The sequence below is a fragment of the Prionailurus viverrinus genome, unplaced genomic scaffold (genome assembly GCF_022837055.1).
Source record: "Prionailurus viverrinus isolate Anna unplaced genomic scaffold, UM_Priviv_1.0 scaffold_35, whole genome shotgun sequence".
In the NCBI taxonomy this organism is placed as follows: domain Eukaryota; kingdom Metazoa; phylum Chordata; class Mammalia; order Carnivora; family Felidae; genus Prionailurus; species Prionailurus viverrinus.
Window position 1 is genome coordinate 4,107,092 of NW_025927605.1, and position 26,868 is coordinate 4,133,959.

Below are 26,868 nucleotides of genomic sequence, written 5' to 3' on the forward strand. Positions count from 1 at the left end.
AAGACTATTTATATTTAATGTTTTCTTATTAACAGCAAAAATATCTAGCCTGATCTCAGAATACAGAGAAAACTTCAACACAAACGTAACCTTAGAAATATGCTGATTGAAATAATCATAGAGAAAGACAATTAAGTCTAAAACTAATGCTGACGTGAAAGCTAATTCCAACATTAAGAGAATAATATGAACAAAAGTTATGAGTTTGATGGGAAATTTCCATCCTCATTGCATTAAGTATTTTAATTACATTTGCTAATCTGGGGATGTGTCCTTCAATTGGGAAATCATGAAGCAAAATGAATAGAACTCATTCAGAAAAGCATGATCAGTCATCTAAACCTCTGAAAGATTAAAACTGTAATTCTGGGGGAAAAAAAGTTTTTGCTTTGCTCCACCTTATTTTTTTTTTCTTGATATAATAAATGCCCTGAGGCTCTGACCTAGCTTCAGAAGAAAAGCCAGGAGAGTGTGCTCACAAAAAAGAAATTATCCAATTGCAGATTAGCAAAACTGTAACAGGGATTAAGACGTGACACAGAAAAGGAACACCCTAAAAGTGTGTATATAAGGGCAAAAGGAGAGCTTGCAAGTGCATTCTTCCCTGTCCTCTCTCTTGTTCACCTGGACAAGCTGAACGTTTGCAGGAGCACCATGTCTTGCTCATCTCGTGTCTCCTCTTCCAGGGCTGGGGGCAGCGGCTCGGTCAGGGTGTCCGCTGCTGGGAGCAGCTTCAGCAGTGGAAGCAGATGCGGTCTGGGGGGTGGCTCTACCCGGGGCTTCCGAGGAGGAACCGGCGGCTGTGGCCTGAGTCGGGGATCAAGCAGTGGCTCCGGAGGAGGTTTTGGTAGCTCGGTACAGGGTGGCTTTGGAGGCACTTCAGGCTCTGGGGCTGGCTTTGGTGGGGGTTCTGGCTTTGGCGGGGGTTCTGGCTTTGGCGGAGGCTCTGGCTTTGGTGGGGGGTCTGGCTTTGGTGGGGGCTCTGGAATTGGGGGGGGTGCTAGTGGAGGCTTCTACATCTATGGCGGTGGTCTGGGGGGTGGAAGGGGGGGTGGTGTTGGTGATGGGGGACTTTTCTCCGGAGGTGAAAAGCAAACCATGCAGAACCTCAATGACCGCCTGGCCAGTTACCTAGACAAGGTCAGAGCCCTGGAGGAGGCCAACAGTGATCTGGAGAACAGAATCAAGGAGTGGTATGACAAATTTGGGCCTGGGTCTGGAGACGGTGGATCTGGAAACGATTGCAACAAATACTATCCAGTAATTGAAGATCTCCGGAATCAGGTGAGACACTATCCACTGCTGAGTTCTATTATTTCTGTATCTTCTGCTCTTATTCAGATCATGTACTGTAATGAAGATTTTAAGTCAAGGAATTATTTGAAGACATATTTGCTCGTTGTATATGTAAAATGGGATTTGGTGCGTTTTAACTATGACAATACTGCATATGACATCCGACCACATTAATGATCTGTTTGCCTCTCAAATTTGAGTATTTCTACATAAGAGAAAAATTTATATAATGCGAGGCAGCTAATTAACATGTACATAGAAGAATGATGGCAGTGAGTCAATACTAGCTTAATCTAGTATTTATTTTCATGATTAATTCTAGCAGGTTGACATATTCCAGTATCTTGTTAGATTTAAATAATCTTTACAACTGTTTTTCTTCCTGGAAAATCTGGTGCAAATATTCTATGAGAATGTGCGTAATCTGAAATGTTTAGCCATTGTTGTATGGGAAATATTTTTTTATTTTTTTTTTCAACGTTTATTTATTTTTGGGACAGAGAGAGACAGAGCATGAACGGGGGAGGGGCAGAGAGAGAGAGAGACACAGAATCGGAAACAGGCTCCAGGCTCTGAGCCATCAGCCCAGAGCCTGACGCAGGGCTCCAACTCACAGACCGCGAGATCGTGACCTGGCTGAAGTCGGTCGCTTAACCGACTGCGCCACCCAGGCGCCCCTGTATGGGAAATATTTTTAAAAAACTTTTTAGAAGTGAAATTCATTTTTTGCACAGTTTTCTGAAAGAACTTATAGAACAACTGATCTTCCAAAGCAGCAGAAATAAGCAGAGGACTGTGTTCTATAAAACAATGTTCCATGCCTATTCCAGCAAACTGTTACCTTTTTGCAGAAAGATGTAGTTCAGCTATGCCAGATTATCAATAAAGATGTCATTACTAAGCAAGTTTTCAAAACAATTTACCTTTAAAAACCAACTCATGGGACACCTACCCTCACAGGTGCGTGTGCAGATACAGGTAAAAAGCATCCATGATTCATTCACTCTTACTGTCTTTTCTAGATCATTGCTGCAACTATTGAAAATGCTGGGATCGTTTTGCAGATTGACAATGCCAGATTGGCTGCTGATGACTTCAGACTGAAGTAAGAAAAGCAAAGACTTGAAAACAAATGTTGTAGGAAAAATAAAATTCAATCTGTCTGTTTCATTTATTCTAAACTCAAAGAAATATCTTTTAGGGGATTAAGACCTACATTTACAAACATTCCACCAAGAGTAAATTTGAGAGAGAAAGAGAACACCAGTGGGGGGGAGGGACCGAGGGAGGGAGTGAGAGAGAGAGAGAGAGAGAGAGAGAGAGAGAGAATCTTAAGCAGACTCCATGCCCAGCACAAAATCCAATGCAAGGTTTGATTTCACAATCCTGAGATCATGAGTTGGGCCAAAATCAAGAGACGCTCAACTGACTGAGCCACATAGGCGCCCCTCCAAGAGTAAATTTTTAAAACCGCCACTCCACCAACAAGGAAACAAAAAACAGGTCAAAATAAAGATGAGTTTTTGTTATAAAAAAAAACTAGCCATCAGTAGGATTAACATTAGGTTCATAATTTTCTTTCCAGGGGAAAAACTCCTAAGAGAAAACTTGGTAGCTTTCTTTTATCAAATAGCTCAGAGGAAAAAAACTTTTTCTTGAATACATAAGAATGGATGTACTCTGAAATGCTCTATACTGTCCTTTCCAGGTATGAGAACGAGCTGTATCTCTGGCAGGCCATGGAGGCCGACATCAACGGCCTTCGGAAAGTTCTGGATGACCTGACCATGACACGCTCTGACCTGGAGATGCAGATTGAGAGCCTCACCGAGGAGCTGGCCTACCTGAAGAAGAACCATGAGGAGGTAGGAGCACATTCCACACTATTAAATGACTCTGACCTACGTACTTCCCCCACATCCATTCTGTAAAAAATTCTATCTAAGTGGATTTCCAACTCTTATGTCCAAGGAAAAAAGCAGTCATGAACAAATTATATCTGATTTTGGTGGGAAGCAGGGGGTAGCCTTTAGTGTCCTAGTTTCAATTTTTTTGTTGGCTCTGAATGTTTTAAGAAGTCTTGGGGTGCCTGGGTGGCTCAGTCAGTTGAGTGTTCAAGTCTCGATTTCGGCTCAGGTCATGATCCCAGGGTCAAGACATCCAGCGCCTGAGCCCCTCATAGGGCTTTACCCTGAACATGGAGCCTGCTTAAGATTCTCTCTCTCCTGCTCCTCCCTGGGACACACACTTGCCCTCTCTCTAAAAGAAGAGGAAGAGGAGGAGGAGGAGGAGAAGGAGGAGGAAGAAGAGGTCTTTGCTTTTCTGTTTTTAAAATTTTTTCTTTTTAATGTTTATTTTTGACAGAGAGAGAGACAGAGCATGAGCAGGGGAGGGGCAGAGAGAGAGGGAGACACAGAATCGGGAGCAGGCTCCAGGCTCCAAGCTGTCAGCACAGAGCCCGACGCAGGGCTTGAACTCATGAACCTTGAGATCACGACCTGAGCTGAAGTCGGACGCTCAACCCACCGAGCCACCCAGGCGCCCCTTTGCTTTTCTGTTTCTATCACCGTGATCTTTTTTCTTTGCGCTAGGAAATGAAGACTATGCAAGGAAGCTCCGGAGGGGACGTGACCGTGGAAATGAACGCCGCCCCCGGCACAGACCTGACCAAGTTACTGAATGACATGAGGGCACAGTATGAAGAGCTGGCGGAGCAAAATCGCCGCGAGGCCGAGGAGCAGTTCAACAAGCAGGCAGGTTATCACTGCTGGGTGTCTGAGAGTCACACTCGAGCCACTTCAGGTCATTTCTTCAGCCTTCAGCGACTGCCATTCTCTTTTTCATTTAGAGCGCATCACTGCAAGCACAAATTTCTACCGATGCCGGAGCAGCCAGTTCTGCCAAGAATGAGATCACAGAACTGAGACGTACTCTGCAAGCCCTGGAAATTGAGCTTCAGTCCCAAACGGCCATGGTGAGCGCAAAGAGGTTTGCAAAACCTGCAACAGGGAGTTGAGCGGTTTCATTCTCCCTCTTTGCCAAGATGTTCCGCTTGGCACGTAATAAAAGGGCGTCAGGAGCACTGGCTTGTGGTTGTAGAAAGCGTGAAACATTCTAGTGAAAGACAATACACTTTCATAAAAGATTTAGTGTCGAGGAAAGCGGTTATGCCAACAAAAATGAAGGAACCCATGATATAACAACATAGGGTGTAACTTCTCTTAGTACCTTACGCTATTTTGCGTTAAAAAAAAAATCATCCCATGACTTATTTTCATCATGATTTTTTTTTTAATTGGCTTTTTCTTTTAGAAAAGCTCCCTGGAAGCGACGCTGGCTGACACAGAAGCTGACTACATGGCTCAGCTGTCAGAGATCCAGATGCAGATCAGCGGCCTGGAGGAAGAGATCTGCCAGATCCGGGGCGAGACCGAATGCCAGAACGCAGAATATGAGCAGCTGCTGAACGTCAAGACCTGCCTGGAGATGGAGATTGAGACCTACCACCGCCTGCTGGATGGAGAGGGAGGGTAAATGACAGTCAGCCGCTCAGTGCGTTCCTTGGGGTGCTTATGTTATGAAACCAAAATGGGGGTTGGGGGCTGGACTTGGGTTTGAAAAGTCACAGTGACATGGTTGAATCAAAAGTCATTTACCTTCCGCAGGGAGAGCCCCCTGCGTGAAGGGTTCGTCCGCCTTTGCAAACTACAAAGGAACACAATTCCTTTTTTTCTCCAGCAGTTCTGGTTTTGGAGGATCTGATTTTAGAAACTCGGGCTCCAGAAATACAGGATCCAGAAACATGGGATCTAGGGATTTGTCTGTGTCTGGTGACTCAAGATCTGGAAGCTGCTCTGGCCAAGGAAGAGGTAAGCATATTTTAATGTTCGTGATCATTTTATCATTTAAAGTAAAGGCATGCTCAAAGCATAAGAGACTGTTAAAAACTGAGAACAAACTGAGGGTTGATGGGGGGTGGGAGGGAGGGGAGGGTGGGTGATGGGTATTGAGGAGGGCACCTTTTGGGATGAGCACTGGGTGTTGTATGGAAACCAATTTGACAATAAATTTCATATATTGAAAAATAAAAAATAAATACATAAATAAATAAATAAATAAATAAATAAATAAATAAATAAAAGTAAAGGCATGCTTTGCTTGTCACATAAAAAGTGTACAGGGGGGGGGGCGCCTGGGTGGCGCAGTCGGTTAAGCGTCCGACTTCAGCCAGGTCACGATCTCGCGGTCCGGGAGTTCGAGCCCCGCGTTGGGCTCTGGGCTGATGGCTCAGAGCCTGGAGCCTGTTTCCGATTCTGTGTCTCCCTCTCTCTCTGCCCCTTCCCCGTTCATGCTCTGTCTCTCTCTGTCCCAAAAATAAATTTAAAAACGTTGAAAAAAAAATTAAAAAAAAAAAAAAAAAAGTGTACAGGGGCACCTGGGTGGCTCAGTCGGTTGAGTCTCCGACTTCGGCTCAGGTCATGATTGCACAGTTCATGAGTTCCAGCCCTGTGTCCGGCTCTGTGCTGACAGCTCAGGGCCTGGAGCCTGCTTCAGATTCTGTGTCTCCCTCTCTCTCTCTGCCCCTCCCCTACCCATGCTGTTTCTCTCTCTCTCTCTCAAAATAAATAAACATTAAAAAAAAACTTTTTTAATGTACACTGGGGCACCTGGGTGGCTCAGTTGGTGAAACATCCGACTTCGGCTCAGGTTGTGATCTCATGGTCCATGAGTTCAAGCCCTACATTGGGCTCTCTGCTATGAGCACAGAACAAGCTTTGGATCCTCTGTCTCCCTCTCTCTCTGCCCCTCCCTCCCTCCCTCTCCCTCTCTCTCTCAAAAATAAATAAACATTAAAAAGAAAGTGTATACTCTTGTTTACATAATCTTAACCCAGAGAGAACATACTTAAGGAATGTACTTGAATTTCTCTTGATCTGTGATTATTTCCAAACTGACATGGTGATTCTGTGATTTTCAGAGGCAAACAAGACAAGAGTGACAAAGACCATCGTGGAGGACGTGGTGGACGGCAAAGTCATCTCATCTCAGGTCAGCAATGTTTCTGAAGTGAAAGTTAAGTAAGCCATTTCCAGATCAGCAAGAGTGTCTTTCAGAAAAATAATGAAAGGACACAAATGAAGAAATCACATCAATCTTTCTAGCCATCTTTCTGGATGTCTTCAGGGAAAAGATTCCATCCAGAAATAGCTAACCAAATAATTTTTCTGCATCTTCTTCTTTTCTTACCCACAATGCTCTTGAAAAAGTTGAAATGACAATTTTGCTCTGTTTCCATGCTTCAATAAACTTACTTTTGCAAGTTAACTAAATGCTTCTGGAAATTTTTTAAGAAATTCAATATTTTCCCTAGAAATAAAGCTTTCAGTTATGATCTAGCTGCATTGTTATTAGACTAATATTAATTTGTTATTGATATAGTACCCTCTTCATAAAAATCAAGATTATAGCCATTTGGCATGTGGGCATTTCTAGCAACACCCCATTGGAACTCACTGATAGCTGAAATTAAGTCTTAGTGTCCCTAAAAAAGTTGTGGGAAAGAAAATGGGATATGTGATATGGGCTCCAGATTTCTGAAAACCTCAAAAGCCCCAAAGAGAAGAGATCTCGGATACTTGTACCCTTACCAAATCTAGCCACACCTCTAGCCAAAAACTGTCACTTAGCCAAGCTGGTGTTTCCTTTTCCCACTGTCCACTGCTGAGTTGGCCACAGGGCTCTGTCTTGTCTTGCTTGGGACAATGAAGCTTGTTAATGTAGGGCAGGAGATGGTACCGGCTCAGTCCCAGGAAGAACCAGACACAGGACAAAGCTACACTGGTTAAGGACTTTCCCACTTGAGGAATTCAATAGCACCAGATCACAAACTAGAGAATCAACCCCAGAAGCCAGTCCTCAAGAAAAGAACGCCAGGCTTGGCATAAAAAGCCAAATTTAAAATTACAAAGGATGAACCTGAACATAATTTATGCAAATTATACCTTCAAATATAAAACCAATAAGATCTGTATGAGAGTATCAAACTTTTTTAAAAAAATTTTAATGTTTATTTATGTTTGAGACAGAAAATTTTTAGGGGCGCCTGGGTGGCGCAGTCGGTTAAGCGTCCGACTTCAGCCAGGTCACGATCTCGCGGTCCGTGAGTTCGAGCCCCGCGTCGGGCTCTGGGCTGATGGCTCAGAGCCTGGAGCCTGTTTCTGATTCTGTGTCTCCCTCTCTCTCTGCCCCTCCCCCGTTCATGCTCTGTCTCTCTCTGTCCCAAAAATAAATAAACGTTGAAAAAAAAATTTTTTTTAATGTTTATTTATGTTTGAGACAGAGAGAGAAACAGCATGAGCAGGGGAGGGGCAGAGAGAGAAGCAGACATAGAATCTGAAGAAGGATCCAGGCTCTGAGTTGTCAGCACAGAACCCAATGCAGGGCTCGAACTCATCAACTGATGAGATCATGACCTGAGCCGAAGTCAGATGCTCAACCGACTGAGCCACCCAGGTGCCCCGAGAGTATCAAACTTTAATAATCCAAAACCACCCAAAACATGTAGCTTTTCATTTCCTAGGCATATTGAATAAAACCTAAAAATGAAACTGCAAGCACACTGGGACTTCTGCTTTGATAGATAACTACAGAGTTATATATAATATATATATACTAATATATATATATATATATATATATATATATATAATATATACAATAGCTACAAGCACAAACCACTACTCAAAAAGAGCAACACTGTCTTCAAACATATGTTTCCCATCAAGCCATTACAGTAACTTAAACCTTGGATGTTTTTCCTCTAGTGAAAATTTCAGAAATATGAACCAATGTGGATTAATAGTGGAAAGACACAAATGGAAACCAGTTGTGTGCAGCCTCCAGTCCCTCGGGTCATCACGGCCACACTGGGGAAGCCTCTTTCTGTGAGTCTTCCCAGATGCACGCTTGTAGTCCTGTACCACCTGGCACCTACGTTTATGCCTGGTATTATCTGCATGTCAAAGCAACAGTATACGGCCACTTTGAAAATCATCTTTAGGGGCGCCTGGGTGGTGCAGTCGGTTAAGCGTCCGACTTCGGCCAGGTCACGATCTTGCGGTCCGTGAGTTTGAGCCCCGCGTCGGGCTCTGGGCTGATGGCTCAGAGCCTGGAGCCTGTTTCCGATTCTGTGTCTCCCTCTCTCTCTGCCCCTCGCCCGTTCATGCTCTGTATCTCTCTGTCCCAAGAATAAATAAACGTTGAAAAAAAAAAATTTAAAGAAAATCATCTTTAGGTGAAAACCCTCATCCTGTGTTTCCCTGACATGTGTTAAGATGCCACATTTGTACTAAATGACCATTTACAGAAACAGAAAAGGCCAGAACATGCTGAGATGCAGTAAAATACGTCTCTAGCATTTCAATTTAAAAAAAAAAAATTTAATGTTTATTTATTTTTGAGAGAGAGAGACACAGACAGAGTGTGAGCAGGGGAGGGGCAGAGAGAGAGGGAGACACAGAATCTGAAGCAGGCTGTGCTCTGGGCTGTCAGCACAGAGCCTGACTCAGGGATCGAACTCATGAACCGTGAGATCATGAACTAAGCCAAAAAGGACGCTCAACTGACTGAACCACTCAGGTGCCCCATGACCACTTTTTTTTTAGCTGGTTCCTCTATAATGCCTGCTCCATCTTTTCTCCCCACCACGTGCCCCAGGAGGTCACCTCTCCTCTTCAGAACTCCTCTGCACCCAGAACACTTCTTGCAAACAGTAGCCATCCAACAACCAAATGACTGAACCATGAGATCATGACCTGAGCCAAAGTCGGACACTCAACCAACTGCGCCACCCAGGCAACCCGCATTTCAATTTTTAAAATGGGAATTACTGGGGCGCCTGGGTGGCGCAGTCGGTTAAGCGTCCGACTTCAGCCAGGTCACGATCTCGCGGTCTGCGAGTTCGAGCCCCGCGTCAGGCTCTGGGCTGATGGCTCAGAGCCTGGAGCCTGTTTCCGATTCTGTGTCTCCCTCTCTCTCTGCCCCTCCCCCGTTCATGCTCTGTCTCTCTCTGTCCCAAAAATAAATAAACTTTGGGGGCGCCTGGGTGGCTTGGTCGGTTATGCGTCCGACTTCAGCCCAGGCCATGATCTCACGGTCCATGAGTTCAAGCCCCGCGTCGGGCTCTGTGCTGACAGCTCAGAGCCTGGAGCCTGTTTCAGATTCTGTGTCTCCCTCTCTCTCTGCCCCTCCCCTGTTCATGCTCTGTCTCTCTCTGTCTCAAAAAATAAATAAACGTTAAAAAAAATTTTAAAAATAAATAAATAAATAAATAAAATAAATAAATAAACTTTGAAAAAAAATTTTTTTTTAAATAAAAAAAAATAAATAAAATGGGAATTACTGAGCCATTTGGGATCATGAAATTTACTTAGAGTACTGAACAAAATATTAAGGATAGGGTGTTTGCACACTATGACCTGTCCTGAAATCACTTCAAAACCACATGACACAAAACTGCGTATGTTTTATTCTGGAAATCTATAGTTCAGCAATCCACCAACTTTTCAATGAGTGCGGCCTTACTCTTAAGAAGGAAGGGCCAGTGCCTACTTGGTATGAATTTTCATCGGTTGACTTTTGATCCAGAGATTCATACGGTCGTTCTTGTCATTCCGACCTCAAGGAACAATGGGCAAGAATGGTGAGGGTGCTGGACATGGTATCTGTCCTCACAAAGATTAGAAGCAAGAAACGAGGTTTGTAGGAAGCAGGGAAGAGGAAACAGCCAAAGGATTTGAGACCCTATGGAAAGTAGCCTAAATTTGCTTAATGACTTCATGGAATTAGATCCTGTTCAAAAGACCTATAAGAGAAGACAGTGATGAATATAAATCACCCAGAATGTAGCTCAAGTAATATTTTCCCAATAACCTCCTCAACTAGCAAAATACTACATGTAATACAACATTTTAAAAAATTATCAGTGGCTCAAATAGGACACTTGAAAAAAAAACAGGAAATATGGGTCAAGCTCTTTTAAAAACAATTTTCTGGGGGCACCTGGGTGGCTCAGTTGATTAAGCATCTGACTGGATCTCAGCTCAGGTCATGATCTCACAGTTTATGAGATCCAGCCCTGTGTAGAGTTCTTTGCTGGCAATGCGGAGCCTGCTTAGGATTATCTCTCTCCCTTTCTCTCTGCCCCTTTCCGGCTCCCACGCACTCTCTTTCTCTCTCTCTCTCTCAAAATAAATAAATAAACATTTAAAAAGAAAGAAAAAAAACCAATTTTCTCATTTGTAATATCACTGGCAATATGAAATGATAAGGTGGAAAGGAGCAAACACTGAGATAACATTTCAACTAATTTTTTTTAATGTTTAGCATTTATCTTTATTTTTTTAAGAGGTGGGGGAGGGGCAGAGGCAGAGAGAAAGAGAGAATCTTAAGGAGGCTCCACACCCAGCAGGGAGCCCGATGCAGGGCTCCACCTCACCAATCCTGAGATCATGACCTGAGCTGAAATTGAGAATCAGCTGCTCAACCAACCGGGCCACCCAGATGCCCTTAATGTTAGTATTTAAATGGCATATAGAAGACAAGCCCAGAACATATCTATCACAGATCTATCATGTATCAAGTGCATGGATTCCTGGGGTGGGGGCGGGGGGGGGGGGAATATGTTTATTTCATTGACCAAACCGCAAGGAACACGAAAGCCTACGGTTACAACACTGCACGAGGACTACATCACACGGACTCCAGCTTGCTTCTTAAGGGCCCCGTAGAGCTGGGAAGTGTTTCTCAACACCACCACCTCCACTAGCTCATCCCTAACACCCTGATCTTTAGAAACACGTACTGCTTTTAGCTTTATTCGTTGCTGGCAGCTAGCTACAAAATAAATTTCTTCAAATGACTTTTTATTAATTTGCCTAAGACCAAGAAGTCAGGTTTTTAAATCTCCATGATGGTTGTCATGTAAACAAAGGCTTTGTGGCACCATTTCAAGATAAGGCAATTGTACTTTCCCCTCCGGGTGTGCCACACTCAAAAGTTTCCATGAAGATCCAGTATTAATGCTTGCGATTTCTATCACAATAATAACATAAAAATCACAGAGTTTTAAAGAGTTGGATGGCGACTTTTATTCCAAACCCTCAATTTCCATCCCAAACACCCAGGATAGAAATTCTTCCTGGAAGATTATTCTAGGCCTCTAGTCCCTGCTTGAAGGTGCCCAGACCTTGCAAAGTTCATGACTTGGTAAGGGAGATCATTCCATTTAAGAACAGGTGTAAAGTTAGAAATGGTTTCCTTATATGGAGCCAGATCTGTCTCTGTGTAACTTCCAACAATCTGATCCTGGTTCAGGCCTTTGGAGCTTTTTTTGGTTTTTTAAATCAAGATGTTGACAGAGCTATGTTCCTTCTGAAAGCTCAAGGGAAGAATCCTTTATCTTGTCTTCCAGCATTCAAACATTTTTTTAAATGTTATATTTGTTTTTGAGAGAGTGTAAGCAGGGGAGGGGCAGAAAGAGGAACAGAGGTTCTGAAGTGGGCTCTGTGCCGACAGCAGCCAGCCTGCCATGGGGCTTGAACTCAGGAACCTAGAGATCATGACCTGAGCTGAGGTCGGACACTCAACCCACTGAGCCACCCAGATGTCCCATTTGGAACTATTTTTAAATGGTCACGTGTCTTCTTTTTTCTAAACAAAAATCTCAATTTCTTTAGCCATGCCTCATCTGACATTGTTTCCATACTCTTCATTACCTAGACCACATGTTTTGGATATAATGGACATATTCGCAATTAAATAGTCTTCTTAAACTATGGCACCCAGAATTGAACACAAGGATCAAGAGCAGTGGGAGGATGACCCCTAAACTTGTAAATCTTTTGATAGAGTCTAACTTCAACGGCCATAGCATATTCACGACCATTGAGCTGGGACTTTTACAGAGAAACTTTATCCTTCACCGGATGTTTTATTCTCTCTTTTTCTTCTAACTCATGGAACTTCCTTTTTTTAATTCTATTTACTTTATAGAATCTTACCACTAATTTGGGGTCATCATTTCGCCCTAAAAAGTGTTTAAAATACATTTTTTATTCTCTCACTCAACATACTAAATAGGTATTATTTAGAAAAAATGCAACAAACCCTAAAATGCAACCAGTATTACACCAAAGCCCCCCACCTGCCAGTAACTATCAGCTTGACATGTATGTTTCCTGAATAAGCCATTTGAGTATTTTATTCCACGTTAAATTGTTTCAATGTTAATAAAAGTTTTAAGAAATGCTTATTTACTGGGCCAGCAGGTTGTATAAAGACATAGGAATAGGCTCATAGGAATAGTTACCTTTTAGAAAATGGAAGCAAAGGTCATGCATGAAAAGCACGTCAAGTGACACGGAGTTTATTTACCAAAAATATTGTCTTTCTAGTGTGACAGCTTTTAGTTAAAGATAGGTAGATACATAGATAGATAGGTAGATAGATAGATAGATAGATAGATGATAGATGACAGATTTATTTCACTGCCTCTGACAATATACATAATGAAGAAAAATGTGTTTTGTAATATGGAAATCATGGGGGGGGGGGCTTCCCATTAGAAAAAGGCATCTGGAGAGAGGAAGTAGGATGTGTCATGGTTATTGTCTCCAAGTTTAGATCACCTGCTGCAATTCAAAATCTGCATATGTTGATTCACCTGCAGAAGGAGCCAGGGGTGGCCACAGCAGAGGTTTACAAGAACCTGGAGAAACTTACAAGTTTGTTATTTAATACTAAATCAAAACATTATAGCGTATCAGTTCCTCCTTTTCTCTTTAACTTTCTTGGGGGTCCTACACTTCCATAAAACAAGAATATACAGCTAGATATTATTAACCACTTTGAAAGCCCAAGGCAGGCTTTGAGAAAAATTTAAAACTTAAAATATTATTTTCTTACAATTGACAAAATCAAGAAAGAAGAATATTAAAAGGAATCTGACCATTCTCTCTTCCTACATTTTATTCTTATTTAAGACAGGATACATAGGGTAAGGATTTGCCACTTTCTATTACTTCACCGGAAATCCCTAAAATTGATTTCAAATAGCTTCATCTGAAAAGATGGCATATTCATCACACAATTCCAAAGGAAAATAAATTGGTACAAGCACAGTCATCAAAATGCATGCAGAAATTCCATAAGTGAAAATACAAGCTTAAGTAGGCTGATATCTGCTTCATTTCTCCAGTGGGAGATAACAAATATCTGAAGGCATTTTCTGTGCTTTAAAATAAATAAGGCAGTCTATGAGGTTTAACAAACAGTTAACAAAACAAGAATTTAGTACTACAGATGTCACTGAAAATCCTTTAGGTAATTGTACCAAAAAGGAAACACCCACTTTATCAACTAGAAAAGGAGGGTACTCATTGATAACTCCCTAACATTCTCTTGGAGGATTGGTCTTTGCAGGGTTGAAACCCTTCCATCATGTCCCATTTTGCCCAAAAGTCTAGTCTATTAGATTCTGATCATGGGAAAGGAAGAATCATAGGGGGGAAAGTGGCTCAAGTGGCTCCTCAGGGGGAGCTTTTCCCACCAACTTTGGGGGTGCTACCCAGGGAGGAGGTGTGAGCAGGTTGCTCTCTGATAATGAGAAGGATATGATGCAAAACCTCAATGATGCTCTCCCAGTCTACCTGGACAAGATGGCGCTCTGGAGCACCATCAAGTAAACTTCAAGTTCACTTGAAGATAAAATCAAAGAAATTTGGACCTGAGGCAATGGTCAAAAAGTAAAACAGGACTAAAGAAGTATCATCATCTGAGGGGCACCTGGGTGGCTCAGTCAGTTAAGCATCTGACTTTGGCTCAGGTCACGATCTCACAGTTCGTGGGTTTGAGCCCCACATCAGGCTCTGTGCTGACAGCTCAGAGTCTGGAACCTGCTTCCAATTCTGTGTCTCCCTCTCTCTCTGCCCCTCGCCCACTTGCACTCTCTCTCTCAAAAATAAATAAGCATTTAAAAAAAATAAAAAAGTATCACCAGATAATTGAGGAACTTAAAAACAAGGTAAGAAATTTTGCTACTGCTGGACAAAGTGACAAAATATGAAAAGATTGAGACCATCTTACACCATTATCTGTACTTCCCTCAATTCAACCAGATTAAGGAATTTAACAAGCAACAGAATGTACTTCTTAGCTATGTTCCATTTTTTTTTTTTTTCTAATTTGCTTACTTTTATATAGTTCATTTTCTGGAAAGAATTATAGAAATGTTTCCAAAATACTTAAACAAAATTAAACTAAGTACATTGCCTGCAGTCACTCTATCCTCAAAAGAAGAGATAAATGCTATAGATATACAACTATTTAATGTATTTGTCATTAAGAACGATATACATAAAAAATTTCTGTGAAGACCCTGAAACAGGCATTGCTAAATACCAGTGTATGAAAGTTCAGAATATGAGCATAACAAACACAGCTTCTATGTGTGTCCTGCTTTTCCAGATATTAAACACAACCATTAATAACACCAGCTTCACGCTCCAGACTGATAGTGTAAAAATTAGCAGCTGAAGACTTCAGACAGAAGTAAGACGTGGTTACCTTCAATGGCACAATGGAACATACAAGCTATGGAGAGAAGCAGTGGGTGAAGCCGTGCTTATTTTTATACTGGAATCACAAGTTACAAAAAGAGGATTGTTCTTTTTAGAAATAAATGAAATCCTAAAAATGGAAAGATGCTATAGCTGAATACACTACAGAAGGCCATTATTTACAAGAACATTATGGTGATTCTGTGTTCAAAGAATCATCGCCTAGTTTATAAGTAAAAGATTTTTTTAAGTTTATTTATTTTTGAGAGAGAGAAAGACAGACAGAGAGCAGGAGAGGGCAGAGAGAGAAGAAGACACAGAATCTGAGTAGGTTCCAGGCTCTGAGCTGTCAGCACAGACCCCGACGCAGGGCTCAAACTCATGAGCTGTGAGATCATGACCTGAGCTGAAGTCGGATGCTTAATGGACTGAGCCACCCAGGTGCATACCCAGTTTATAAGTAAGGACTTTTAGGGTCGCCTGGGTGGCTCAGTTGGTTAAGCATCTGACTTTGGCTCAGGTCATGTTCTCACAGTCCCTGAGTTCGAGCCCCGTGTCGGGCTCTGGGCTGACAGCTCGGAGCCTGGAGCCTGCTTCAGATTCTGTGTCTCCCTCTCTCTGGCCCTCTCCCCGTTCATGCTCTGTCTCTCTCTGTCTCAAAAATAAATAAACATTAAAAAATAATTATAAGTAAGAACTTTTATGAATTAGGTATATTTTAAGTGAGGTACCATTATGTGTATCTGACGATTCTTTAACTCCTTTCTTGACATGTATGTACAAGGCCCTCATGAACAAGAGGAAAATAAAGTATGGCAACTGTGTCCAAAGAAATAAAAATGCTAGAGAATTCTTCCTCAAAGCTTTCAGTGTTTTATATGCAGTGCCATGGTACTCCCACCCTCCCCAAAATGTGAAATGCAAATAGCAAATTATATTTGCATCAAATATAAACTGAAGCATTTCTGGAACAGTCCTTAAAAAGATTGTTTAGAATAGAGTATTAACACAAAACTAATAACCACTGAAAGCACTTGAAACTTTTTTTAGGTGTGGGTCTGAACTGGCCCTGTGCCAGAGTATGGAGGCTGACAACCACAGCCTGTGCCCAGTCCTGGATGACCTGACTGTCCAACACTGACCTGGAAATGCAGGTTGAAACCCTGGCAGAGGAGCTAGCTGATCTCAGGAAGAACCATGAAGATGTGTGTGTCTGTAAGGTGAAGTGTAACTTGCCCTTTTCTTTAAAAAAAAAAAAAAAAAATTTTTTTTTAGGTTTATCCATTTTTCAGAGACAAAGAGGGACAAAGCATGAGTAGGGGAGGGGCAGAGAGAGAGAGGGAGACACAGAATCTGAAGCAGACTCCAGGCTGTCGACACAGAGCCTGACCAGAGGCTGGAACTCACAGACCACAAGATCATGACCTGAGGTGAAGTCAAAGTCAGACGTTTAAGGGATCGGGCCACCCAGGTGTCCCTAACTTTCCCCTTTCTTATTTTTTGTCTTTGATTCCAATCTAATGATGAGGTTAAAGAAAAAAATTTTTTTTCAGTTTATTTATTTTGACAGAGACAGAGACAGAGTGAGTGGGAGAGGGGAAGAAAGAGGCAGAGAGAGAATCCCAAGCGGGGTCAGCGCCATCAGCCCAGAGCCTGACCCGGGGCTTGAACTCACCAGCCGTGAGATCATGACCTGAGCTGAAACCAAGAGTCAGACACTTAACCAACTGAGCTATGCAGGCGTCCCAGAGGTTACAGAAAATTCTAATAAATGAAGTGAATGCTACTGCCATTGTGGTTGACTTCCTTGATGGTTGTTTCCCACTCAGTAAATTAAAGGCCCACCAGATATGGCAGGCGTGTGGAGACGGTCCTCATACCTGGAGCTCAGCTATCCTGGCTCCTCAATGGCAGAACTCACCATGGGGCCCTCAACGAGCAGAATCACCAGGATGCTAAAATTAGGTTCAACAACAAAGCAAACTAAAAACACAGTCAAGGTCGGAGAATTAGGACGACTTCCCTTTGCTGATAAACGACTCTGTTTTATAATGGTATTCCAGAGCAGAGTGCTACTTCAGCAGATAGCTTCCGCCGCGGAAGCTGCCAATTCTGCTAAGGTTCAGATGAATGAGCTGAAGCAGACTATTCAGGCCATGGAGCTAGAACTAGTCTTCAGGAGCCCTGCTATGTCACAATCTCCTCCTGGGGAACTATGCCCAAGACCAATTTGTCCCCACAGATAATCTCCTGATTTCACCTCAGCAATATGTTTCCAAAATATTATATTCCCAAATGGGCTCTATTTTTTAAAGCTCTTAAAATCTTAAGATCTTTGGCTTCTTAATTATTAGCTTAGACAGTAAAGTGTTCACTTAAGGCATGAAAAATATGTAGAAGCAAAATGAACTGCACATACCAGCCCCTATTTTGAAAATACCACAGCCCCTGAATCAGCTAAGACACTGCAAATATCAACATGAGCTCGCTGTGAGGGAAACACTGGGCTGGCTCATTTTCGGAATGAGATCACTTGTTTCTATTTCCGGGTAGGTGGTAAGGCAAGACTCCTGTCTAAAAGCTTAAGACAATTAGTCTCAGTAAAATGTCTTCAGGAATATCCAGCTAGGATTTCCTTCAATATCAAGGAGTGATGTTGAATGTTGTGTTTTAATTATGAAGATTTCATACATTTAAACTTGAATAACAATGTTTTCCTTTTTACGTCAATCTTCACTTATATTCCCAAAAGATGAGATGGTTTGTGATAAGCATTTATTAAGTATCTGGTGTCTCAACAGCTGTGACATAGGAAACAGGATGGTGGTGGCATTTCTGTCTTCTGGGAAGCACATTTCCACCATAGGGAAACGTTTACTAACCTAATAATGCATTAGCCAGTTCCTATATTTTGCATCAGCCCAGTAGACCCGAGCCCCAGTCCCAGGCTGTCTCTAAACTCAGAGTGTGACCTTACATAAGTCACTTTTCCAAAAGTATCCATCTCTAGACCTCATTTTTCCATTATCTATACAACAGGGGAGTTGGCAATCCCTATGATACCTTCTTATTCTACAGTCTATGACCCTATGCAACCAAATTTTTAAAACCATCAAAAAATATCAAGGTGGGTGAAATGAATATTATAGTGAATTAAAATTAGGCCAGATTTACTCTAATTCAAGGAGTTTGTTATATCTTTTTCATACACCCAATGTCAGGTTCTAAGGTAGGGTTTATCAACCTTGCAACTCTAGACATTTGAGGTTGGATAATTCTTTGGGGAGGGGGTAGCTGTCCTGTACAACCTATGGGTTGTAGCAGCATCCATGGGTTTTACCCACTAGATGCCAACAGCATCTCCTATCACCCATTTTGACAGCCAAAATGTCTCCAAACGTTGCCATATGCCCGCAAGAGGAGCAAAGTGACTCCTTTTGAGAATCACTGCTCTTCACATGCAAAGAGCATTTTCATACTCCACAAAAGCAAGTGCTCATCACGGTATGAAATGCTCAGCCTGGTACAAAACACACAGGATGAAGTACCCTCCTTCCCTCAAATCTCAAATCTTCACCCCTTTAAAACATGGCGTCCAAGCAAAAAAGGTTATCTCTGGTTCACTTGAAAGAGAAAGGGCTGGAATAGAGGAAAGAACACGCCTATGAGTCCTGTCTTCTTTCTCGCAGCACAAATAGGAATACTTTCTGATACTTATCTGCCTAAATAACTCTTTGTTTCATCTTTTCTCTGGTGCAAACTTCAAACTTCACTATATCCTCAGTAAACATCCTTGCAAGCCAGGCTGACAGAACCCGAGGCCAACTACCAGACTCAGCTTTCACAGACCCGAGTGTAGATGCTGACCCTGGAGATCCAGGTGCTCATGTTTGCAAGGAGATAGAAAGCCAGAGCACAGGCTACCAGCAGCTCCTGGGCATCATGGTGTACCTGGAGAACCAAACTGAGACCTCCCACTGCCTGCTCCAGGGACAGGGCTGGTACTTGGGAAGCTGTATTCTGTGAAGAAGGGGAGCAGGTGGGGCTGGGGGAAAGTATAGGTGTCCAGTTGCTTCTATGCACGTTCTTAACTCAATGCAACAGTATTATACTACAAGGGCTGAACAAACTTCCACAAGACCCATCCTGAAGTGCCGGCTCTATAAAGGCAGCGACTGAGGCCTTGATTAATGAACGCACCCCCCACCCAGTCCCATGCATTACCACCCCACACAAGACACTCCACGAATGTTTGCCCAACTGAACTGAAGTTTAGGGCAGCGCCGTGGCCCTATTTCCCCTGCTCAGAAAATAAGCACATTATATCCAACCTGTTATATGCTTAATAGTCATTTGGGGCCATGTAATTCAAAAACAGAATGAATAAAAATACACAAAGTTAAAATGCAATGCCTTCAACTCACAGTCTTTAAAGACAGTCCTGGGGGGGCGCGTGGGGGGCGCAGTCGGTTAAGCGTCCGACTTCAGCCAGGTCACGATCTCGCGGTCCGTGAGTTCGAGCCCCGCGTTGGGCTCTGGGCTGATGGCTCAGAGCCTGGAGCCTGTTTCCGATTCTGTGTCTCCCTCTCTCTCTGCCCCTCCCCCGTTCATGCTCTGTCTCACTCTGTCCCAAAAATAAATAAACGTTGAAAAAAAATTTTTTTAATAAAAAAAATAATAATAAATAAAATAAAATAAAATAAAATAAAATAAAATAAAATAAAAACAGTCATGGGTATTACGATGTTTATGAATACCTCAAACGATTAAAACAGAGTATAAGATGTTCTATTTTTCTTTTCAGTCATGAGTTTAAACCTGGATCCAAAGGAGGAAATAAATCGAGGGTAAGTTCTATAAGAAAGATTGTCTTATTTCATTTTTTTGGAGGAACAATATATTCCAGGCCCAAGAGAATTGTGTTTTTATATGAATTTCTCATTTATATTATGCAATTAAAGGCATATTTTTTTTTAAAATTTAACATTTATTTATTTATTTTCGAGAGAGAGAGAGAGACAGAGCACAAGCAGGGGAGGGGCAGAGAGAGGAGGGAGACACAGAATCTGAAGGAGACTCCAGGCTCTGACCTGTCAGTACAAAGCCCGATGTGGGGCTCGAACCCATGAACCATGAGATCATGGCCTGAGCCGAAGTTGAATGCTCAACCAACTGAGCCACTCAGGTGCCCCAGCAATTGAAGGCATATTAATCCAAGGCTTAATTATGGACTAGTTTCAACTGAGATATTTGTCAAACTAGCACTGTAATTTTTTTCTTTGAAATGTATGCCTATATGAAGTAATAATAAATGTCCTAGAAGCTTTTATCACACCACATTTAAATGTTTTCCTTCCAACACTGTTCAACTCAATATGTGGGGAGACATTTTAATGAACATTTCTTTTGAAAGGTCAAAATAACAAGATTTATGCTGATAGGTTAGTTTAACACTGTTTTTCAAACTGTATGCTTTGACCTGTTAATAGCTCTTTAAAAATATTGGGTCACAGTCAGCATTTTTAAGCAGAATGTAAGAGAAAATAGCAAAGTACATATTATCTATGAGTGGTAAATATTATTTTACAAATGTTTTAATTATAAGCGTGTGTTTGTGGGTATGTGTGTGTGTGTGTACGCTGATGTCACAGCATAAAATGCATTTCTTCTTATGGAAGAAATTGGAAAACTACTGTGTTTTTTTGGGTTTTGAGGGGTTTTTTGCAACCTGCCTCTACCTCTATCAGTTCATCGTCCACACTGCTGCTAGAGCCATCTCCTAAATCTGGATCACATAGTTCAGGCACTGTTCCAAGCACTGTATGTGTGTCAACGAATTCAGTTCTCACTATGATCCTGTGAGGCCAACTATTAGTAACCCCATTTTACAGATGAGGGAACTAAGACACAGAGCAAGTTAAATAAGTTGACCAAGGGAGTCGGTAAGTTACTTTCCAAGTTTCTGACACAGGTCCTTCTCTGGATGAATCGACAGTCTAGAAAGAGGAAGAATATATGTAAATATATAAATAATAAAGCACTAACCATAATTCTGACTGGACTTTAAGAAAAATCACTCTGCATTAGTGAAGCTCTAAAGAGTAAAGATTGAAATCAATGAGATTTATATGCTTATCTTTCTGACTATTTAGTAGGTAGAGAAGTTAAAAAGGGCCCAATAAGACAGCTGTCTTGGGGCGCCTGGGTGGCTCAGTTGGTTGGGCGTCCAACTTCGACTTAGGTCATGATCTCATGGTTCGTGAGTTCGAGCGCCACATCAGGCTCTGTGCTGATAGCTCAGAGCCTGGGAGCCTACTTCAGATTCTGTCTCTCTCTCTCTCTCTCTCCCCCTCCTTCACTCATGCTCGGTCTCTGTCTCTCAAAAATAAATAAACATTAAAAAAAACTTTTTAATACAGCTGTCTTACTTTCTTTTCATATATTTTTTAATGTTTATTTTTTTATTTTTGAGAGAGAGAGCACATGAGCAAGGAAGAGGCAGAGACAGAGGGCAAGAGAGAGAATCCCAAGCAGGCTCCACACCATCAGTGCAGACCCCAATGTGGGGCTCAAACTCATGAACCGTGAGATCATGACCTGAATCAAAACCAAGAGCCGGAAGCTCAACAGAGTGTGCTACCCAGGCGCCCTGACAGCTGCCTTACTTTTGATTAAAGTGGAATGCTTTATCAGTTTACGTCATTTCCATCAACATAAAATTGACTTTTCATTTTCCCTATTTTCTTTTCACAGAACCAACAAAAATAATCCAGTACAAGACAATTGTTGAAGAACTTGTTGATTGCATTGTCTCATCACACACAAAAAAAGATATTCACCAAAGACCAGCCTAAGGAACATCACACAAATCAGCTCACAAAAACTAAGACAAATCAAGGACCATTTAATCTTAGTCGTGTATATAAGATAAGCCATCCAATGTTTAGAGAATCAAACTGAAAAAGATGTGAAGACCATGGGATACATCCAAACAATACTGATCTTTTAACAATGGGAAAAAGAAATGTCAGCAAGATATTTGGATTTTTTTTTTTTTTTTTTGCTTATCTGCAATGAAGTCATAGGAACAGATCCATCTTCATTTTGAAGTTATTTTAATCTTTCTGAATTTACTAAAAATGAGTACACCTCTGATTTAGGAGGTCTAATTTTGAGGTTTTCAGTTCTGGTCTGAAGCAATCAACTTGGCTCAAGTGCCTGGCTAAACACTCTAGATAGCAAACAATAAGAGGTAATATTTTCCTTCAAGAAGCTAACATCTAGCTGGAACGTAAGAAATACGTGAAAAAGTTCAATGGCATCAGAATATCACATAGCACCAAAATTAGTAGTACAGATGGTAAATGCCAAGAGAATTCACAGATGAGAGTTCAATATGGTCCAGAGAGGCCAATGAAGATCTCGTGAAGCTCTAAAGTAAAGCTACACTAATATAATAGTTTGTACTCAGCAGTGAGCAAAAATTTAAAAGACAGTATCAAGTGTTGACTAGGATATGAAGCAACTGGAACTCACACCTACTACTAATGGGGATACAAATCAGTGCAACCACTTTGGAAAATGCTGTTATCTACTACAGTTGAAGAAGACACACTATGAACCAGAAATACCTCTTATTCATTCATTCAACAATAATTGAACTCCTACCATATACCATGCACTGTTGTAAGCACAACTTTCCAGTCTAAACTACCCTGGGTCCCCACTAAAGCAAAATGTATGCATAGATACACCAGGAATCATGTTCAGAAATGTTACCAGAAGCACTGATTATAATGGCCAAAAAAGTATTTTTGAAAACAGACCTATGGATTAATAAATTGTGAATTTCTTCATAAGAACAGAATTCAATAAACCAGGGAAAATTAATAAACTAAAACATACAACAAGGATGAATTTCAGGAACATATTTTTAAAAAGCAAATTGCAGAAGAATATATATAGTATTATTCCATTTATATAAAATTACAAAAACATGTACCACTATTAAATAATGTATGGTTTAGTGATGCAAACAAATGAGGGCAAACTGAAAAGAAAAGTGAGTGAAATATAAACAGAATATGAAGGGGGCAAAGAAGTGGGTAGGGGCGCACAAGTGACTCACTGGTAATGTCAACGTTTTATTTCTTTTTTTTTAATGCTTTTTTTAAATTTTTTTTAACGCTTATTTATTTTTGAGACAGAGAGAGACAGAGCATGAACAGGGGAGGGGCAGAGAGAGAGGGAGACACAGAATCTGAAACGGGCTCCAGGCTCTGAGCTGTCAGCACAGAGCCTGATGCGGGGCTCAAACTCACAGACCGTGAGATCATGACCTGAGCCGAAGTCGGACGCTTAACCGACTGAGCCACCCAGGCGCCCCAACGTTTTATTTCTAAAGTAGGTATGGTTCATGGGTATTTGTTGCATTGTTTTTCTTACTACCTTGTACATATTTTATAAAAATTATTTTGCATCTACTCAATTATGTTTTTTAAGTTCAGTAAAGTGCAAAGGGTTGGCTTTTGAAGGAAGGATTTGAATAGGCAGACATGAAGCCAATACAAGTGAAGGAAAGGGATAGGGTTGACCATGATATACATGGAACCATGAAGTGGAATCTGGCAGAGTGAAGAATTCATCTTGGATAACGACAGGGATAAGACTAAATATGGAATATGGTCAAACCATGAAGAGTCTTAAGAGCTTCTTTGAGGAGTATAGACTAATCTGAAATTCCACAGGGAACTTTTGAAAACCTTGGGCTTAGGAGTAACATATCAAGGGTTGAAAAAGGAAATTAATATAACCTCTGTATGCAAGATGGATTGGGGCAGTGGGGATGGAGACTAGAGATAAGGTAAATAGGTTACTGTGACAAATTAAGGATAAATTGACATTTTTCTGGACCTAGGTACTCCTGGGGGAAGTAAAGAATCTGAGAGACAGGATTTGGTTAATTATTAAACTATAAAGAATTGGGGTGCCTGGGTGGCTCAGTCAGTTAATCGTCTGACTTCAACTTGGGTCATAATCTTGTGGTTTGTGAGTTCGAGCCCTATGTTGGGCTCTGTGCTGACAGCTCGGAGCCTGGAGCCTGCCTCGGATTCTGTGTCTCCCTCTCTCTCTGCCCCTTCCCCACTTGCACTCGGTGTCTCTCCCTCAAAAATAAAGATTAAAAAAGTTTTTAACCATAAATTATAGAGCTAAGATGGTAAACAAAAATTCTAAAATTGCAAGGTGAAATAAAAACTGGAAAGTGGGGAGAGAGAGCAAAATCAGAAGGGAAGAAGATACAACAGGCCAGGCATATACTGAGCTTGACGTAACAATGGAACATCCAACTAGAAATATCCAACAGAAAACCAGAGATACAAATGGATAATGTCTACAAATTGCACTAAGATAGATATTTATAGCATGAAAAACACAATAGTCTTAACTGTCATGTAAAATTGATCATACACAACAAAAATCCTAACCAACAGGTAAACATTCAAACCTTTTAAGTGCATTTTAAAAACCATGTTATGGCTAACAAAACTCTAAAAATTCAGAACTAACTATATTTTGAAGGATGAATTATCAAGAATCATAGCAGAGGGGTGTCTGGGTGGTTCAGTCAGTTACGCGTCTGACTCTTGATTTCAGTTTAGGTCATGATCTCATGGTTTGTGAGATTGAGCCCCATGTCTGGCTCTGCACTGGCAGCACAGAGCCTGCTTGGGATTCTCTGTCTCCCTCTCTCTCTCAGCCCCTCTCGGGCTCACGTGCTCACTCTCTCTCCCTCTCTCTCAAAACAAACTAACTAAAAAAATTTTTTAATAGAAAAAGAACCACAGCAGAGAGGTCCCTTTCAGAAATGAGTCACACACAAAAATACCCAATTCCATATTCAGAAAGGAATCATGCAAAGCCAGCCTCATAGGTACTTAACTCACAAACCATTTATTGTTTACAATATGCAGGTACAGTAATAAGGTAATACAGCTAAACTATCAAATAATAGAATATAGAATATAATATGATGTAGCTAAAAAGTAATATAGCTAAACCATCAAAAGTATCATAGTTGAAAAAAGACCAAAGTGAATCCTAAAAGATTAACACTTAGGATTTCTCAAAGAAAGTTGACAATGTTTCCCTAAGTCTCAAACAATGCTGACTTCAATGACCATCTCTTCCAAAGTATGAGTCACTAGTTTTCTGGCTACTTGGAGAAGTTTCAAAGGTAATGATTTTTGAGGGTAACTGAGCTTGTAGTACCTGCGTGTCAACATATCACCAAGTTTCATGTCAGGAGTCAGCAAGGATAGATGTACTGAGCCACTGGTGAGCTGAGATATTTGAAAAAAAAAAAAAAAAGCAATTACAAAGGAGTTGAAGCTTAATGGATTAGTATAACGAATTTTTCTGAAGGCAACATTGAAAATATTCATAAAAGGTGTGGCAGAACGTGGAGTTGCTAAAGGGCAACTATTCTACCCCTACCAACAGTTTGTTTTTCATATAGACTGGACTAAATTTCAGAAAATGTGTTAATTTCCAAATGTAATTGCTTAAGATTTAAGCCAAAAGACGTTTTAAAAGGTATTAAACTTAATTTTTTTTTTTTCTGAATGGACCAGTGGTGTAAGAAGCCAGAGAAACAGAAGCCAAACTGAGGGGCCAGAAAATTAAAAGGAAACAAAAAACGTTCACTGATTTCAGAACACTTTGTGCCACCAATGAACATAGTATTGCTGAAGACTAGTCTTCAAGAAATCAGCAACTGTGTTAAGTGCTAAATCAGCAAATGAATCAGCACACTTTTATCTTAATACCAGATTATTTTTTTTAACTCTTTTTTTTAAGCAGGCTTCATGCACAGCATGGAGCCCAACACAGGGCTTGAACTCACAACCCTGAGATCAAGACCTGAGCTGAGATCAAGAGTCAGATGGGTTTTTTTTTATTTTTTTAATGTTTATTTATTTTTGAGAAAGAGAGACAGAGTGCAAGCAGGAGAGGGGCAGAGAGAGAGGGATACACAGAATCTAAAGCAGGCTCCAGGCTCCAAGCAGGGCTCGAACCCACAAACTGTGAGATCATGACCTGAGCCGAAGTCAGACGCCTAACCAACTGAGGCACCCAGACACCCCAAGAGTCAGATGTTTAACCAACTGAGCCACCCAGGTGCCCAAATGCCAGATTATTTTTAACAGCTCAAAATTTATTGACTGCTAACTATATGAAGTTATGATTAGAAGTAAAAAGGTAATATAGCTAAACTATGAAAGGTATTGTACAGAATCCTATAGTTGAAAAGAATGGGTTCTGATTTACTCAATCTCTAAGATTAACACTGAGAATTTATCAAAGAGAATAGAAAATGTTTCCCTAATTCTCAAACAACGCTGACTTCAACGATCCTATCATTGAAAGCACACATGGCTAGTCTTGTGGCTGCTTGGAGACGTTTTGAAGATGATTTTTGAAGGTCAAACTACTGATTCCAGCATTTTCTCCAAACGTGTAAAATTATTCACAGAGGTAGAAGTACTATGTTCACATAAAGTCATATGATCTATAGATGTAATTATGTTGCATTAAACCAAATAATTGCTGGGTATGCTGGATTAGTGTCTTTAATCTGAACACAGCCCCACACCCAAGAGGAAAAGATTATCATTCTATCTTGAGTATACAACACCAATCCCTAAGAGAGCAACTCTTCTCCTGGTTACACAACGAGAATGTCAAAACAAACCTGAACCTTGCAATGAACATTTCCAGAATCCAAAACATATTTTTGACAGAAGTTTAACAATAATCAATTCACTTTCAAGACATGATATAAAGTCAGTAAAAGATGATCTACTCTGATATTCATCCATTTGTTCGAAAGCATTAAATGAACATTAAGTCTAAAGGATTCATGGCAAAACCCATTAAAGCCGGGAGTTGGGGCAGG

The 26,868-nt window shown here is 41.1% G+C and overlaps 1 protein-coding gene across 1 annotated transcript; it reads left to right on the plus strand.

Moving 5' to 3' along the window:
• Window positions 1-654: 654 nt before the first annotated feature.
• Window positions 655-6,621, plus strand: KRT24 (keratin 24). The gene is made up of 8 exons (XM_047845767.1): window positions 655-1,284; window positions 2,319-2,401; window positions 3,005-3,161; window positions 3,888-4,049; window positions 4,145-4,270; window positions 4,609-4,826; window positions 5,038-5,165; window positions 6,275-6,621. Exons 1-8 carry the CDS (start codon window positions 655-657, stop codon window positions 6,376-6,378), a joined length of 1,608 nt encoding a protein of 535 aa, XP_047701723.1. The 3' UTR covers window positions 6,379-6,621.
• Window positions 6,622-26,868: the final 20,247 nt, after the last annotated feature.

Excerpts from the sequence above, each read along its gene's own strand:
- KRT24 (XM_047845767.1), top strand. The coding sequence starts at position 655 with ATGTCTTGCTCATCTCGTGTCTCCTCTTCCAGGGCTGGGGGCAGCGGC. Across the intron at positions 3,162-3,887 it reads TGAAGAAGAACCATGAGGAG|GAAATGAAGACTATGCAAGG; the intron begins GTAGGAGCACAT and ends TCTTTGCGCTAG. Across the intron at positions 4,271-4,608 it reads TTCAGTCCCAAACGGCCATG|AAAAGCTCCCTGGAAGCGAC; the intron begins GTGAGCGCAAAG and ends TTTTTCTTTTAG.